Source organism: Xenopus laevis, chromosome 4L (assembly GCF_017654675.1).
Source record: "Xenopus laevis strain J_2021 chromosome 4L, Xenopus_laevis_v10.1, whole genome shotgun sequence".
NCBI lineage: Eukaryota > Metazoa > Chordata > Amphibia > Anura > Pipidae > Xenopus > Xenopus laevis.
Genome location: NC_054377.1, coordinates 8,150,829 through 8,165,292, shown reverse-complemented (window position 1 = coordinate 8,165,292; position 14,464 = coordinate 8,150,829). Strand labels below are relative to the sequence as shown.

The window sequence follows — 14,464 nt, the reverse complement described above, 5'->3', positions numbered from 1 at the left end:
ATAGGATTGAATAGAATAAGAATATATAGGACCCCAGCTATCTCTGGGGTTTTCACAGCATTGTTAACAGAAAAGTGGAGCCTTGTACTTCAACAATATCTATTTGCAGGGTATGCTGGGAGCTGTAGTTCAACCACATACAATTCAGGGTTGCAGGGATTGGTGGCTTAAGGACATCTGCAGCGGTTGCATAACACACCGAGGCTCACAGTGGGTGTTGGGAGTTATAGACTGATTACAATTGGGGGGGAAATATTCTGAACGCCAGTAATTCTATATATGACCATGAGGGGGCAGTGTGGGACAGGTTTAGCCTAATATAGTGGACTGGGGTGCAAGAGGCAGAGATTACTGAGCTCTCTCTTACATGTGCTGATGTCAGTTTTATGGTTTTTCCCTTTTTCCCTTGATAACAGCAGAGAGAAGTAGAATTCTAGCAAGTTGAAAGGGATAAAGTGCCTATGTTATTTAAAGCAAGACAATTTAGGACCACATGCTTGGTCTGCCCTTCCGTTTTCTTAGCCGAAACCCTAATCACTTTCCTGTAAGCCCTTCCCTTGTGGAATCTTGAGAGTATAACTAAAAGTTAATAAATGGGTCTCTATATGGACCCCAGCAGTTTCCCCAAATTACATAATGGGTGGCCTGGCAGGGGCCTTCCCAAGTATCTACAGGTATGGGATCCGTTATCCGGAAACCCGTTGTTCAGAAAGCTCCGAATTATGGAATGGCTGTCTCCTATAGACTCCATTATAATCAGATTATCCAAATTTTTAAAAACGATTTCCTTTTCTGTGTAATAATAAAACAGTAACTTTTACTTGATCCCAACTAAGATATGATTAATCCTTATTGGAAGCAAAACCAGCCTATTGGGTTTATTTAATGTTTATGTGATTTTCTTCTTCTTAATCTACGAAGATCCAAATTACAGAAAGATCTGGAAAACCCCAGGTCCCGAGCATTCTGGATAACAGTTTTCATACTTGTACCAAAAATTGCTTAAACTGGCCAAATATTGTTTGGAAGGACCCATACATGGGCAGAGAAGCTGCTGAATCATTTTGAAGGGTCCAAATTGGCAACTTAAATCTGCTCATGTACTGTATGGCCACCTTAACATGAAAGATTTGTAGATCTCAGTCCAGAGGCATTGTCAGTAATGTGCCTTTAATTGCCCCTGGGAAGTTGCCCAGAGCGACTTTAACAGAAATAAATCGTAATGAAACAGAAAAGGACACAACGAGATTCAAGCCCATGCGAAAAGTTAAATGAAACGGTAGAAAAAAAAACAACAGTATCAACGAAGAATCTTCTAAGTGAAAAGCATCTGGGCAGAAGATGAGAACGAGAGGCTACAGGTTGGACTTCTCTTTGGAGGTCAGGTAAGATGAATGCTGGGTATTGGGTCTGGCACATTCCTGCAAGTGGAACAGAACACAGTTATAACCCAAACCCCCAAGTGAGGGAAATACTGAAGCTAAAACTGCCTTTAATCAAAGTCTTAGAGAATATTCTTTGACTTGTGAAGCTTCTAGGATTTTCTGCTTGCAGGTTTTCTGTTCTAGGGTTATAACAGTAAAGGTGGCCATACACGATAAGATCCGCTTGTTTGGTGACCTCAATATCTCTCCCCGATATGCCCACCGACAGTAGGGCGATATTGGGTTAATCCAAACGTTTGGTCCTAGGGCTGAACAATCAAATTGCAACAAAAAGTATGGGCGCCAACGGGTCGTAGGGCCACATCAACTAGCCAATGCGGTCCTTGATCTGCAGAAGAATCAAACCTCCCTGATAGATATCAATCTGGGAGACTGATCGGAAGCCCCTATTTACTGGCAAATAAGCTGCCAAATCAGTCTAAAGGACCAATATCTGCAGCTCTGATCTGCCCATGTATGGACACCTTAAGTTGGAGTAAAGCTGGCCATTCAGCCGCTTGAGACCAAATTGGCAACTTCTCTTCCCATGTATGGGCCCAAACTGGACAGATATCTCTTGGGCAGGTTTGGAACTCCCACTAGAACAAGGAATTGGCACATTGATGTGGTCTTCTCCCAATGGGCCTGTGTAGGATCTGTCATGATCTGATGGATGGGCTCTTTTCAGCTTCAAAACAGACATTTTCCCAGGAGGCACTAGGCCGGGCAAGCTCAGAAATATTGTAATTAATACCTTTTTGTTTGCCCATCTTCAAGTAGAAGCTGGCATAGTGTCACTAACAAGGTGACACCTTACCTTCTTTGTACACTTGGCATTGTGCTTGTCCAGTAGAGCCTGAATACGGGAGCCATAGTCAAGGTGGACGTCACTGAAATTTTTCACCTGGAAATAGAAGAGCGGTCAGTGTTAACTCTATACTAGAGGCTGTGTAATCATAAATGGTCCTTCTGTGGGACTCTCTTTGGGTTCATGTATGGTCCATATAAATGATATCCACTAGGACAAAATGCTTCAGCCAATCCCTCCCAGATGACAGTTACTCACAGCTCTCTTCTGAATGAAAAGCTGGCACTCCTTCAGGTGCCCGGCAAGGTTCTCACATAGCCGCTGGCGCTCTTCTTCATTTAGCACATTCAGGTAAAAATCCCGCACCTTTAGGGTGAAATACAGAAATTAGACCCTGAGCTGTGGCAAACTGGTTGCTAGACCTCCGGTCCCTGAACCAGTGAGGACCTTTATAGGGGAAACATCAAGGACAGAACTGATGTGGAAGGTTCCAAGGTTTCTGTTGTTCTGTTGTGAAGGTTCTTACCTGGGTGACGTTGTCATCGACGGCGCTGTTGTAACGGTCAACATCCGCTGAAACTCGGAATTTGTGCTCCTTAAACTGAGGCTGCTGCTCTGGTGCAGAGAAACTGTTGGGATAATAATTAGGGGCTCCGCCTGGGGTGAGAGACAATAAAGAATCACAGACATCGTTATTTTCCTTTCCTTAGTTTCACCATAGATCAGTGATCCCCAACCAGTGAATCGTGAGTAACATGTTGCTCTCCGACCCCTTGGATGTTGCTCCCAGTGGCCTCGAAGCAGGTGCTTCTTTTTGAATTTCTGCCTTAAAGGGAAGATTTAGTTGCATAAAAAACAGGTGTACTGCCAAACAGAGCCTCCTGTAGGCTGCAAGTCCACATAGGGGCTACCAATAGTCAATCACAGACCTTATTTGGAAGCCCCAGGAACTTTTTGCATGCTGATGTTGCTCTGCAACATTATTTTACACTTGAATTTGGGTCACAGGTAAAAAAGGTTGGGGACCCCTGCCATAGATCATAGAACATTTAGCACTAGGGTTGCCACTTGTCCGGCTTTAACTCGGACAGCCTGGTTTTTTAGAAGCACTTCCTGGGTCAAAACTTCCTACCCAGTTTTCCATACAAGGAAATCCAGATGATCTCTGATAGATGTGTCGATTGGCCAATGACCACATCATGATCCCCCACCACCTGAAGTCATGGACCTGCGTAATTTACAGATGCAAATTTGAGCAGAAATCTAAATCTGGTTTGTCAACTTACTGTAAACTTACATTACCCATTCTACTGTAACTTCTGCCCCTTTGATAACTCAACTTAAGGGGATTTATACACTCAGTGGGTCTCTATCCCATGTAGTGACAGGTTAAAGGACAATTAATTTCCATCTATAGACATGGCCATCTGAATATGACTCCTTTTAAAACCTTTGTGGGCAAATGATACAAAGCTGGCGGAAGTACTTACCTGCTTTTCAAGCACTGCCTCCCTACTCTGCTTCCTGCTTCTGAGCCAATCTTAGGAAGTAGAGTACAGTGATTGGCTATCTTAGTCAGCATCAGGATAATCAAACACTGTGTCCCTCCCCCTTTAGAAGAGCTGTGATTGGCTCAGCACAGAACCCGGAAGTAGAGTAGGGGGTTAGTGGTTTAAAGCAGGTGAGTACTGCATACAGCTTTTTATTATTTACCCATTATTATAGGCAGTATCTTTAAAAAAAGAGAAATCTTATGTATACGACTGGTCAATAATTTCATATTTCAACAGCAGAACATTCTGCCAAAATAACTAGGGTTGCCACCTTTTCTCTCAAAGGAAAGGCAGGGCTGTGATGTAGCGGGAGGTGGGATGTGATGTAGTGGGGCAGGACCTGATCAAGAGACCAAGGGCTATGACGTGGCAATCAGCGATTGGCCAATCATCGCATCAATCGCAGGGAATCCTAAATGATTTTCCTAATTTGGAAACCCAGACAGCCCTTTAAAAAAAACCCGGGTCAAAACCCGAAACAGGTGGCAACCCTAAATATAACTGGGGTATTTTCTTACCCTGGTTATCAGTGAAGCACATGGGCCCGTCCCGCTGGTAGTTGGCCACACGCACCTTGTAGGGGCAGTTGATGGGCAGCTGGAGGTAATTTGTTCCCAGGCGATGTCTGTGGGTGTCAGGATAGGAAAACAGTCTCCCCTAAAACAGTTTATAGAATGATATTAGCAGTTGTTTGGTATAAAAGTAGAACCATTACATTTATCATTATATACAGTCAGTGCCCATCATCCCACCTGCAGCATCTTATCTGGGCTCGGTTCAATCCCAGGGGGCATGTTACTTGGGTCAAAGGCCAACTGCTCCACTTCAGCAAAGTAGTTTGTTGGGTTTCGGCTCAGCACCATTTTGCCCACAGGTATGAGAGGATAATCTCCATGTGGCCAGACCTGAGAGAAGAAAAAAATCTTTCGCTTTATGGTATGTATTAGATAAAATGGTAGTCATTCTCACCCGTAGCAATCACTAAGCAGTTTTTAATTGTACTGACCTAGTGCTCATCAGAAAAATCAATCTAATAATCTATTAGGATTAATGTGGCTGTGGTATTGCAGGTGTAGTAGGGGGAGATGGTGTCTATAGTAACAGTGGATAATAGTCTCTGGGAAGGGAGTGTGACTGTGGGATAGCAGGTATAGTAGGGAGAGATGTGTCTATAGTAACAGTGGATAATAGTCTCTGGGAAGGGAGTGTGACTGTGGGATAGCAGGTATAGTAGGGAGAGATGGTGCCTATAGTAACAGTGGATAATAGTCTCTGGGAAGGGAGTGTGACTGTGGGATAGCAGGTATAGTAGGGAGAGATGGTGCCTATAGTAACAGTGGATAATAGTCTCTGGGAAGGGAGTGTGACTGTGGGATAGCAGGTATAGTAGGGAGAGATGGTGCCTATAGTAACAGTGGGATAATAGTCTCTGGGAAGGGAGTGTGACTTTGGGATAGCAGGTATAGTAGGGAGAGATGGTGCCTAGAGTAACAGTGGATAATAGTCTCTGGGAAGGGAGTGTGACTGTGGGATAGCAGGTATAGTAGGGAGAGATGGTGTCTATAGTAACAGTGGATAATAGTCTCTGGGAAGGGAGTGTGACTGTGGGATAGCAGGTATAGTAGGGAGAGATGGTGCCTATAGCAACAGTGGGATAATAGTCTCTGGGAAGGGAGTGTGACTGTGGGATAGCAGGTATAGTAGGGAGAGATGGTGCCTATAGTAACAGTGGGATAATAGTCTCTGGGAAGGGAGTGTGACTGTGGGATAGCAGGTATAGTAGGGAGAGATGGTGCCTATAGTAACAGTGGGATAATAGTCTCTGGGAAGGGAGTGTGACTGTGGGATAGCAGGTATAGTAGGGAGAGATGTGTCTATAGTAACAGTGGATAATAGTCTCTGGGAAGGGAGTGTGACTGTGGGATAGCAGTTATAGTAGGGAGAGATGGTGCCTATAGTAACAGTGGGATAATAGTCTCTGGGAAGGGAGTGTGACTTTGGGATAGCAGGTATAGTAGGGAGAGATGGTGCCTAGAGTAACAGTGGATAATAGTCTCTGGGAAGGGAGTGTGACTGTGGGATAGCAGGTATAGTAGGGAGAGATGGTGTCTATAGTAATAGTGGATAATAGTCTCTGGGAAGGGAGTGTGACTGTGGGATAGCAGGTATAGTAGGGAGAGATGGTGCCTATAGTAACAGTGGATAATAGTCTCTGGGAAGGGAGTGTGACTGTAGGATAGCAGGTATAGTAGGGAGAGATGGTGCCTATAGTAACAGTGGATAATAGTCTCTGGGAAGGGAGTGTGACTGTGGGATAACATGTATAGTAGGGAGAGATGGTGCCTATAGTAACAGTGGATAATAGTCTCTGGGAAGGGAGTGTGACTGTGGGATAGCAGGTATAGTAGGGAGAGATGGTGCCTATAGTAACAGTGGATAATAGTCTCTGGGAAGGGAGTGTGACTGTGGGATAGCAGGTATTGTAGGGAGAGATGGTGCCTATAGTAACAGTGAGGATAATAGTCTCTGGGAAGGGAGTGTGACTGTGGTATAGCAGGTATAGTAGGGAGAGATGGTGCCTATAGTAACAGTGGGATAATAGTCTCTGGGAAGGGAGTGTGACTGTGGGATAACAGGTATAGTAGGGAGAGATGGTGCCTATAGTAACAGTGGATAATAGTCTCTGGGAAGGGAGTGTGACTGTGGGATAGCAGGTATAGTAGGGAGAGATGGTGTCTATAGTAACAGTGGATAATAGTCTCTGGGAAGGGAGTGTGACTGTGGGATAGCAGGTATAGTAGGAAGAGATGGTGCCTATAGTAACAGTGGATAATAGTCTCTGGGAAGGTAGTGTGACTGTGGGATAGCAGGTATAGTAGGGAGAGATGGTGTCTATAGTAACAGTGGGATAATAGTCTCTGGGAAGGGAGTGTGACTGTGGGATAGCAGGTATAGTAGGGAGAGATGGTGCCTATAGTAACAGTGGGATAATAGTCTCTGGGAAGGGAGTGTGACTGTGGGATAGCAGGTATAGTAGGGAGAGATGGTGTCTATAGTAACAGTGGATAATAGTCTCTGGGAAGGGAGTGTGACTGAGGGATAGCAGGTATAGTAGGGAGAGATGGTGCCTATAGTAACAGTGGATAATAGTCTCTGGGAAGGGAGTGTGACTGTGGGATAGCAGGTATAGTAGGGAGAGATGGTGCCTATAGTAACAGTGGGATAATAGTCTCTGGGAAGGGAGTGTGACTGTGGGATAGCAGGTATAGTAGGGAGAGATGGTGCCTATAGTAACAGTGGGATAATAGTCTCTGGGAAGGGAGTGTGACTGTGGGATAGCAGGTATAGTAGGGAGAGATGGTGTCTATAGTAACAGTGGATAATAGTCTCTGGGAAGGGAGTGTGACTGAGGGATAGCAGGTATAGTAGGGAGAGATGGTGCCTATAGTAACAGTGGATAATAGTCTCTGGGAAGGGAGTGTGACTGTGGGATAGCAGGTATAGTAGGGAGAGATGGTGCCTATAGTAACAGTGGGATAATAGTCTCTGGGAAGGGAGTGTGACTGTGGGATAGCAGGTATAGTAGGGAGATAATAGTGGATAATAGTCTCTGGGAAGGGAGTGTGACTGAGGGATAGCAGGCATAGTAGGCACTAGACAGAGATGGAAAGAGCTTGACCTGGAGATTCAAACTTTACTGAAATAAAGGGCCAACAATGTCTGATTTCTCCCAGGCACCAGAACGTACTTTGGTTACATCAAATGGATTGAATGGGAATTTCTCTGCTTGCTGGAATGTCATGGTTTGGATATAGAGAGTCCAGGAGGGGTAGTTCCCAGCAGCAATGGCCTCATACAGGTCACGAATGCCATAGTCAGGGTCGCTGGCAGCCAGTTGCTCTGCTCTTTCCACTGTAAGGTTCCGGATCCCTTGGTCAGTCTGGAAGAAAGTAATGTCAGTGTGGGAGGAGACACAGTTACAACATACCTGTCAATATAAAATGAATTTATTCAATATTTATTAGCTTTGCTACACCTTGCTATTATCTCATTTACCCTTTCATATCAAAGATGTATTTCCTCATCTCTCTTACCCCCCCCTTCCACAGAGGACATTCTATAGGGCCGCACCTTGAAATGAAATTTACAGTATACAGCTTCATCCTTGCAGCTGACCAGCTTGAAAGTGTGGGAGCCATAGCCGTTCATGTGCCGGTGCCCGTCTGGAATGCCACGGTCTGAAAACAGGAAGGAGACCTGGCAAAGAGATTGACATATCATGGCTCAGAAATGTTATTTGTCTTTAGGTCACTGCAACAGTAAGAGTACACTAGTGATGCCAAATCTTGGGTCGCTGGTGACTTTCCAATATCCTTATAATAAAAAGCAGGAGATACTAAACCTTAGGTTAGGCTTGACATCCAACAGGCTGCAATAAACAGTTGGGGATTGCTTTGGTTGCAACATCTTTGTGATAAACACTAAACTAGTTCTGTTGAACCTTGGGTTGCTGGTAACCCCCATTATTCTTTAATTAAATACTAGGAGGTAGAATTGTTCTCATAAACCTAAGGTTGCTGGTGACCTTTAGTATCCTTATATTAATAAATACTAGGCTTGTTCCACTTACCCATATGTTGCTGGTGACCTTCCATGTCCTTATACTGTATTAAATAGTAACCTTGCCTGCTAAACCTTGAGTTATTGGTGACCTCCATTATCCTTAAATTAAATTCTAGGCTTGTTCTGATAAACTTTAGTTACTGGCAGGCCCGGATTTGTGGAAAGGCCACCCAGGCCCGGGCCTAGGGTGGCAGGATTTTAGGGGGACGGCATGCTGCCCAACCACACCCACATTGGTTCAGAAACACAGGGGATGCGCTGGAGATACCATAATTTTCTAAATTTCCCCTGTGCCAATCCCCATTGCTCCGGTCCAGATGATGGAAATTTGCACGAATAAAGAAGAGAGGACAGGGGGAACGAACGGCAGTGGGCCTAGGGGCACCCACTATGTAAATCCGGCCCTGGTTACTGGTGACCTCCAATATCCTTATATTAAATACTAGGCTTGTTCTGCTAAACCTTGGGATGCTGGTGACCTCAAATATCCTTATATTAAAGTATGTATGCGTGTATGTAGGAGTGTTCTTGGATGTAGCATCTGAAAGACAATCCATGCTTTAAGCCACTTATATCACTGAACCAGTAATTCCAAGAATGTTTGAAGGTGCTGGTGGAAGCGGTAGTCCATGTGGACAAGCCATGCACGTGTAAAAAGGACATCACAAAGGACATCACAAAAGAAATGCATCAAGAAAGAGAATGAGCAATAAAAAAAAAAACCTGGTGGAGAGACTCCGGGCGCAGGGTCCAGAAATCCCACACCATATTTGGGTCCTTCATATGAGTCTGGGGGTTCCTCTTCTGAGAGTGGACAAAGGACGGGAACTGCAGAAGGAGGAGACATCATTGTTACCCTTGCTGAGATGTGGAAACTCAACTGTGGCAGAAAATGAGGTCATACTTACTAATATGGCATCGCGGATGAAGAAGATAGGGGTGTTGTTACCCGTCAGGTCCCAGTTCCCATCCTCTGTGTACATCTTCACTGCAAACCCTCTAGGGTCCCTGATTGTGTCAGGAGATCCGGCTTCTCCCGCTGGTAAAGAAACATCATGTCAAATATGAAGCCTAAGGCAATCCTGTTACCAAACCCATATATTTAATATAATAATTATCCTACCGACAGTGGAGAATCGGGCTGCAACTGGAGTTCTCTTCCCAACCTTCTCAAACACTTTGGCCTTGCAGTACTGTGTGATGTCATGAGTGACCTCAAAATAGCCAAAAGCACCTAAAAATAAAGAAAACCTTCCATGAGAACAATTCTTTTTGCATTACAATATATTTAATACTGGAGTTAGGACTCAATAAAGATGTGTGGCCTCCTGGTTTCATTGTACCTGCTCCTTTGGCATGGACTACTCTTTCTGGAATCCTCTCTCTGTCAAAGTGTGCCATCTCGTCAGTGAACACCACATCTTGAACTAACAGTGGTCCCCGGGGGCCGACGGTCAAGAGATTCAGCTTATCTCCCACGGGGTGACCCGCTCCTGTGGTCAGCACATTTGGTTTCTAGGTGGAGATGCAAAATAATTAATTTTGTTGTGTATCTACCCACCCATGACATAGTTGCTGGAGCTCCAAGAGGTGCAAAATTGTTCCCCTTTGGACTCCATTGGAATCCATTAAGCATGTGCACCCATGGGATTTACTGAACTATACTGATGTCCAGTGCAAGGAAGACCTGGGATTTACGGTCCTGGACCATTTGGAGCTGTTTAAGGGACACCATCAGGAGGGTAACTATAGAGGAAGCAGACCCTGCAGGTGCTGGGGGGCCCAAAGGGCACAGGGGGCCTCATGAGATCCAAACAATGAGCAATTTCAACATTTATTTGTAAAACAGGGCAATCTCTGGATATGTTGGGGGCCCTAAAATTTATTTGCTGTGGGGCCCAGTGACATCTAGTTACTCCACTGGACACCATCAATATAATCTCCATGATTATGATAATGAAAATTTGCTCAAAGCTGGTCATTAGTGATATGCGGTTCAGGAAAAACTCAACCCACACCCAACCCTAACCCACAAAACCTTAACCAGCACCCGACCCTAACCCACAAAATGTTGCCATTGTAGGAGCCACATCCAACGCATACGAGCACCATCTCGCTCTCTACACTACTTCTGTGTGTGCCTCTAGTTCCAAGACAGGGAATATTCAGGTGGAGTGTACTTTCTCAGTCTGACCTGCACCCAACCCTGGCCAAATTTAAACCCAAACCCACCCAACTGGTGGTCAACCCGCAGGTCACTGTGGGTTTCGTATCAATGTGCACATCACTACTGGGCAGACACTGGCTAAGTTTCTTGATATCTGATTGGCCATCCTACAAGATGATTGGTTAGTACAAACTGGTCACAGACAGGGATAACCATCTTGCACTGATCTGATGGAAATGCCCAGAAGCTGATCACTGATCAATTCTAGAGGGGTAGAAGGCCCGTGCGGCTGTTGTCCAAGCAATGACTACACTTTGGTGAGACAACAGCAGGACTCACTCTCCTCTGCAATTTGATAGGGGAAAGGGGGAAAGGTGACATTTTTTTTTACAATAGGGGTTATTCACAACATGCAGGGCAGGGTGCAAAGTGAAAAAAACAGATGCAATACTCTGTGTTTTTGAACTTTGCACTGCATCCTGCTTTCTACAGTAGATGGCCTTCATGAATGGCAGTTGGGAGGAAGGCACATAGTTGTCCCCTTTCCCACCCCATCTTGTTGCCCTTTGTGCCATTGCACATATGACCAGGGCCTTTCTTCTTTCTTCTTTAGCTCCACTGATTTAAGGCAATGGGGTCCTGGATTTGATTGGAGTCAGGGCTCCAGCTGCATGTAGGGTTACCACCTTTTCTGGAAAAAAATACTGGCTTTCCTATATTCTTGCAGTTTTTTCCTATTAATAACATTAGCATTAAGCATCATTTTTACCGGCAAAATACCGGCCAGATGGCAACCCTAGCTGCATGGAGTGTGTAGGCAGGTTCATTGGCTCCTGGGGAAATTTACCATAGTGTTAAAAGACCTTGTAGACTCAATTGGGGCAGGGGCTGAAGTGAGTGAAGAACAGTGTCAGTAAGTGCTGTGTAAAGGTATCAGCGATGTATCAATGGAGCATGACAACTTGATGTTTATGGTATTCTTCTACTGACCTGTTCTTTCTCTCGGAGCAGACAAACAAAAGGAGACTGAGAGGTGGGGGAGGGAGAGCTGCAGAAAGTTGAAGAGGGGGAGGGATACTTGTTAGATTTTTGGGAGAAACCTTTTTTTGCACCTTTTTCCTATCAGTTCTGCAGGCAACAGGGGTAGTTCCCAGGCACAGAGAGAAACAATTTGGCCATTGGAGAGTAAAAATATGCATAAATTGGCCATATCTTTAAAAGATATTGACCAAGCAAGCTAGAACAGGTCAGCACCAGCCACCCATAGGATCCAACCATTGTCCTGAGGGTTATATCACTATATATATTGGCCCCAGACTTACACACTAAGTGTATAATATAATACCTGCTCTGAACCATATAACCTTGTGTTCAGGGCTACATCAGAATAACAACTTTAAGTAGAAGATAATTAAAAAAGAAGCAGCTTTTTATGGGGGGTTCGTACTGGGCAACCTATCAGCAATGAGTATCCGGCAGCGGCAGAATTAAGAACCAAACTAACTGCTTGTTCTGTACAAGAGTGACAATGTGCACAAACACAATATAATGGGTTTTTGGATAATAGATCCCATATTGGTAATAACAGGGGGAAATTCAAACATATATATATATTTATAAATAGGGTGCCCTTATTTACAAAGGACCCCAAATAAGCCTAGTCCAACAGGATTTCATCTTCTGAAAATGACTTCAAGTGGACTTTAAATGGTATTGAGTATACTGTAATATAAGGGGGAAAAGTAATATTATATACACGCCTACACCCTCCTCTATCTCACACACCCTGTAGGAGAATGACCCATAAACATTTTTAGATAATTGTATCCCAAAAGCTGGTGGTACCTGAGACCCTCGAGTCTCCTTCCATTGGTTCATCTGGGTGTCTGCCTTCTCCTTATTGTTTGCCATGGTGTTCTGTGTGCAGTGTAAGGCCTGAGGAAGGCTCTGCTATATAATAACCCACAGGTTCCACCCTCACTGGAGGGAGAGAGAAGCCTTTACTGGGCAGTGGCTGGAGGAGGAGGAGTAGGGAAGGACTAGACAAGAGAGCTATCACCTGCATAAACAAAAGTCTGTGCAAAGGGCAGGAGTCTGGGAAGAGGAGGAGGGAGCAACATTTTGGAGGACTGATGGGTCAAGGAGCTCTGCTATGAGGTTGTATAATAACCTTTTGGACTCTTGGCCCACAATGGCAAGTGAGTAAGACAATTGGGATCTCCTTGAGTTTTGCACCAACGAGACCAATGAGAAGGGCCAGCCTATGATGTAGAATGCACTGAAGTTAGAGCTGGATTGAGCCTACTGGAAAACCATGTGCCACGTGCAAAGAATAGGATGTATATAATTTGAATGAATTTGTTATTAAAATGTCATCGGACCATGAACATTTCAAATACAAGAGTGGGGATATCAGAGTATTTGGGTTCAGACTTCTTTTCAGGTTACATTGGGGGTAACAGTCACCCTGCTATAGTTCCAGGGGTACCCAGGGCACAAATAAGCACTCACCCCAAATCTCCCCCTAAATGATCTTCAGACTGGGCCCCTTAGCTCATAACAAGGTTACACATATATAGAAATATTGGGCTAACAGTCACCCTGCTATAGTTCCAGGGGTACCCAGGGTACAAATAAGCACTCACCCCAAATCTCCTCCTAACTGACCTTCAGACTGGGCCCCCTTAGCTCATAACAAGGTTACAGATATATAGAAACATTGGGGTAACAGTCACCCTGCTATAGTTCCAGGGGTACCCAGGGTACAAATAAGCACTCACCCCAAATCTCCTCCTAACTGACCTTCAGGCTGGGCCCCCTTAGCTCATAACAAGGTTACAGATATATAGAAACATTGGGGTGTCACCCTGCTATAGTTCCAGGGGTATCCAGGGTACAAATAAGCACTCACCCCAAATCTCCCCCTAAATGATCTTCAGACTGGGCCCCCTTAGCTCATAACAAGGTTACACATATATAGAAATATTGGGGTAACAGTCACCCTGCTATAGTTCCAGGGGTACCCAGGGTACAAATAAGCACTCACCCCAAATCTCCCCCTAACTGACCTTCAGACTGGGCCCCCTTAGCTCATAACAAGGTTACACATATATAGAAACATTGGGGTAACAGTCACCCTGCTATAGTTCCAGGGGTACCCAGGGTACAAATAAACACTCACCCCAAATCTCCCCCTAACTGACCTTCAGACTGGGCCCCCTTAGCTCATAACAAGGTTACACATATATAGAAACATTGGGGTAACAGTCACCCTGCTATAGTTCCAGGGGTACCCAGGGTACAAATAAACACTCACCCCAAATCTCCCCCTAACTGACCTTCAGACTGGGCCCCCTTAGCTCATAACAAGGTTACAGATATATAGAAACATTGGGGTGTCACCCTGCTATAGTTCCAGGGGTACCCAGGGTACAAATAAGCACTCACCCCAAATCTTCCCCTAACTGGCCTTCAGGCTGGACTCCCTTAGCTCATAACAAGGTCACAAATTAGGACTGCCACGTATGTATTACGGCACTGGAAAGGAAGGGGTTAATGGGCAGTCTGATGGACTCAGCATTGTTTTGTGTCAGTGAATTATTAGCATCAGAGGTTAATGATTGTGCCTAAAGCACACAGCACCAGGTTGGGGGTCACCCAGCAGCAAATATATTAATGAAGAGCAGTGCATGCTGGGAACCGACAGGCTTTGCTGTTGACTATCATTTTTTGGCAGTTTATTGACTTTCTAGGAAAGAGCTTGGGTCGATGCCCTATGCTGTGCACTTGGATGATAACAAGCAGAGAAAAACAAAAAGGGGTAATAAGGGCCTGTGCCTTGGGCAGTAGAATCAGGGGGAGGCTGGCACCCTTTCCATATCTGATTGGC

General features: G+C 44.9%; 1 protein-coding gene across 4 annotated transcripts; it reads right to left on the bottom strand.

Moving 5' to 3' along the window:
* Window positions 1-1,151: 1,151 nt before the first annotated feature.
* cat.1.L (catalase, gene 1 L homeolog) lies at window positions 1,152-14,115 on the bottom strand. 4 transcript variants are annotated; one of them, XM_041589383.1, is made up of 13 exons: window positions 14,023-14,115; window positions 9,752-9,923; window positions 9,532-9,642; window positions 9,317-9,447; window positions 9,132-9,236; window positions 7,917-8,042; window positions 7,534-7,725; window positions 4,538-4,690; window positions 4,304-4,442; window positions 2,759-2,889; window positions 2,491-2,598; window positions 2,242-2,328; window positions 1,152-1,421 (listed from the first exon to the last, which is right to left on the bottom strand). In XM_041589383.1, the coding sequence occupies exons 2-13, from the start codon at window positions 9,807-9,809 to the stop codon at window positions 1,356-1,358; spliced, it is 1,407 nt and encodes a 468-aa protein (XP_041445317.1). In that variant the 5' UTR covers window positions 9,810-9,923; window positions 14,023-14,115; the 3' UTR covers window positions 1,152-1,355.
* Between the last annotated feature and the right edge of the window lie 349 nt (window positions 14,116-14,464).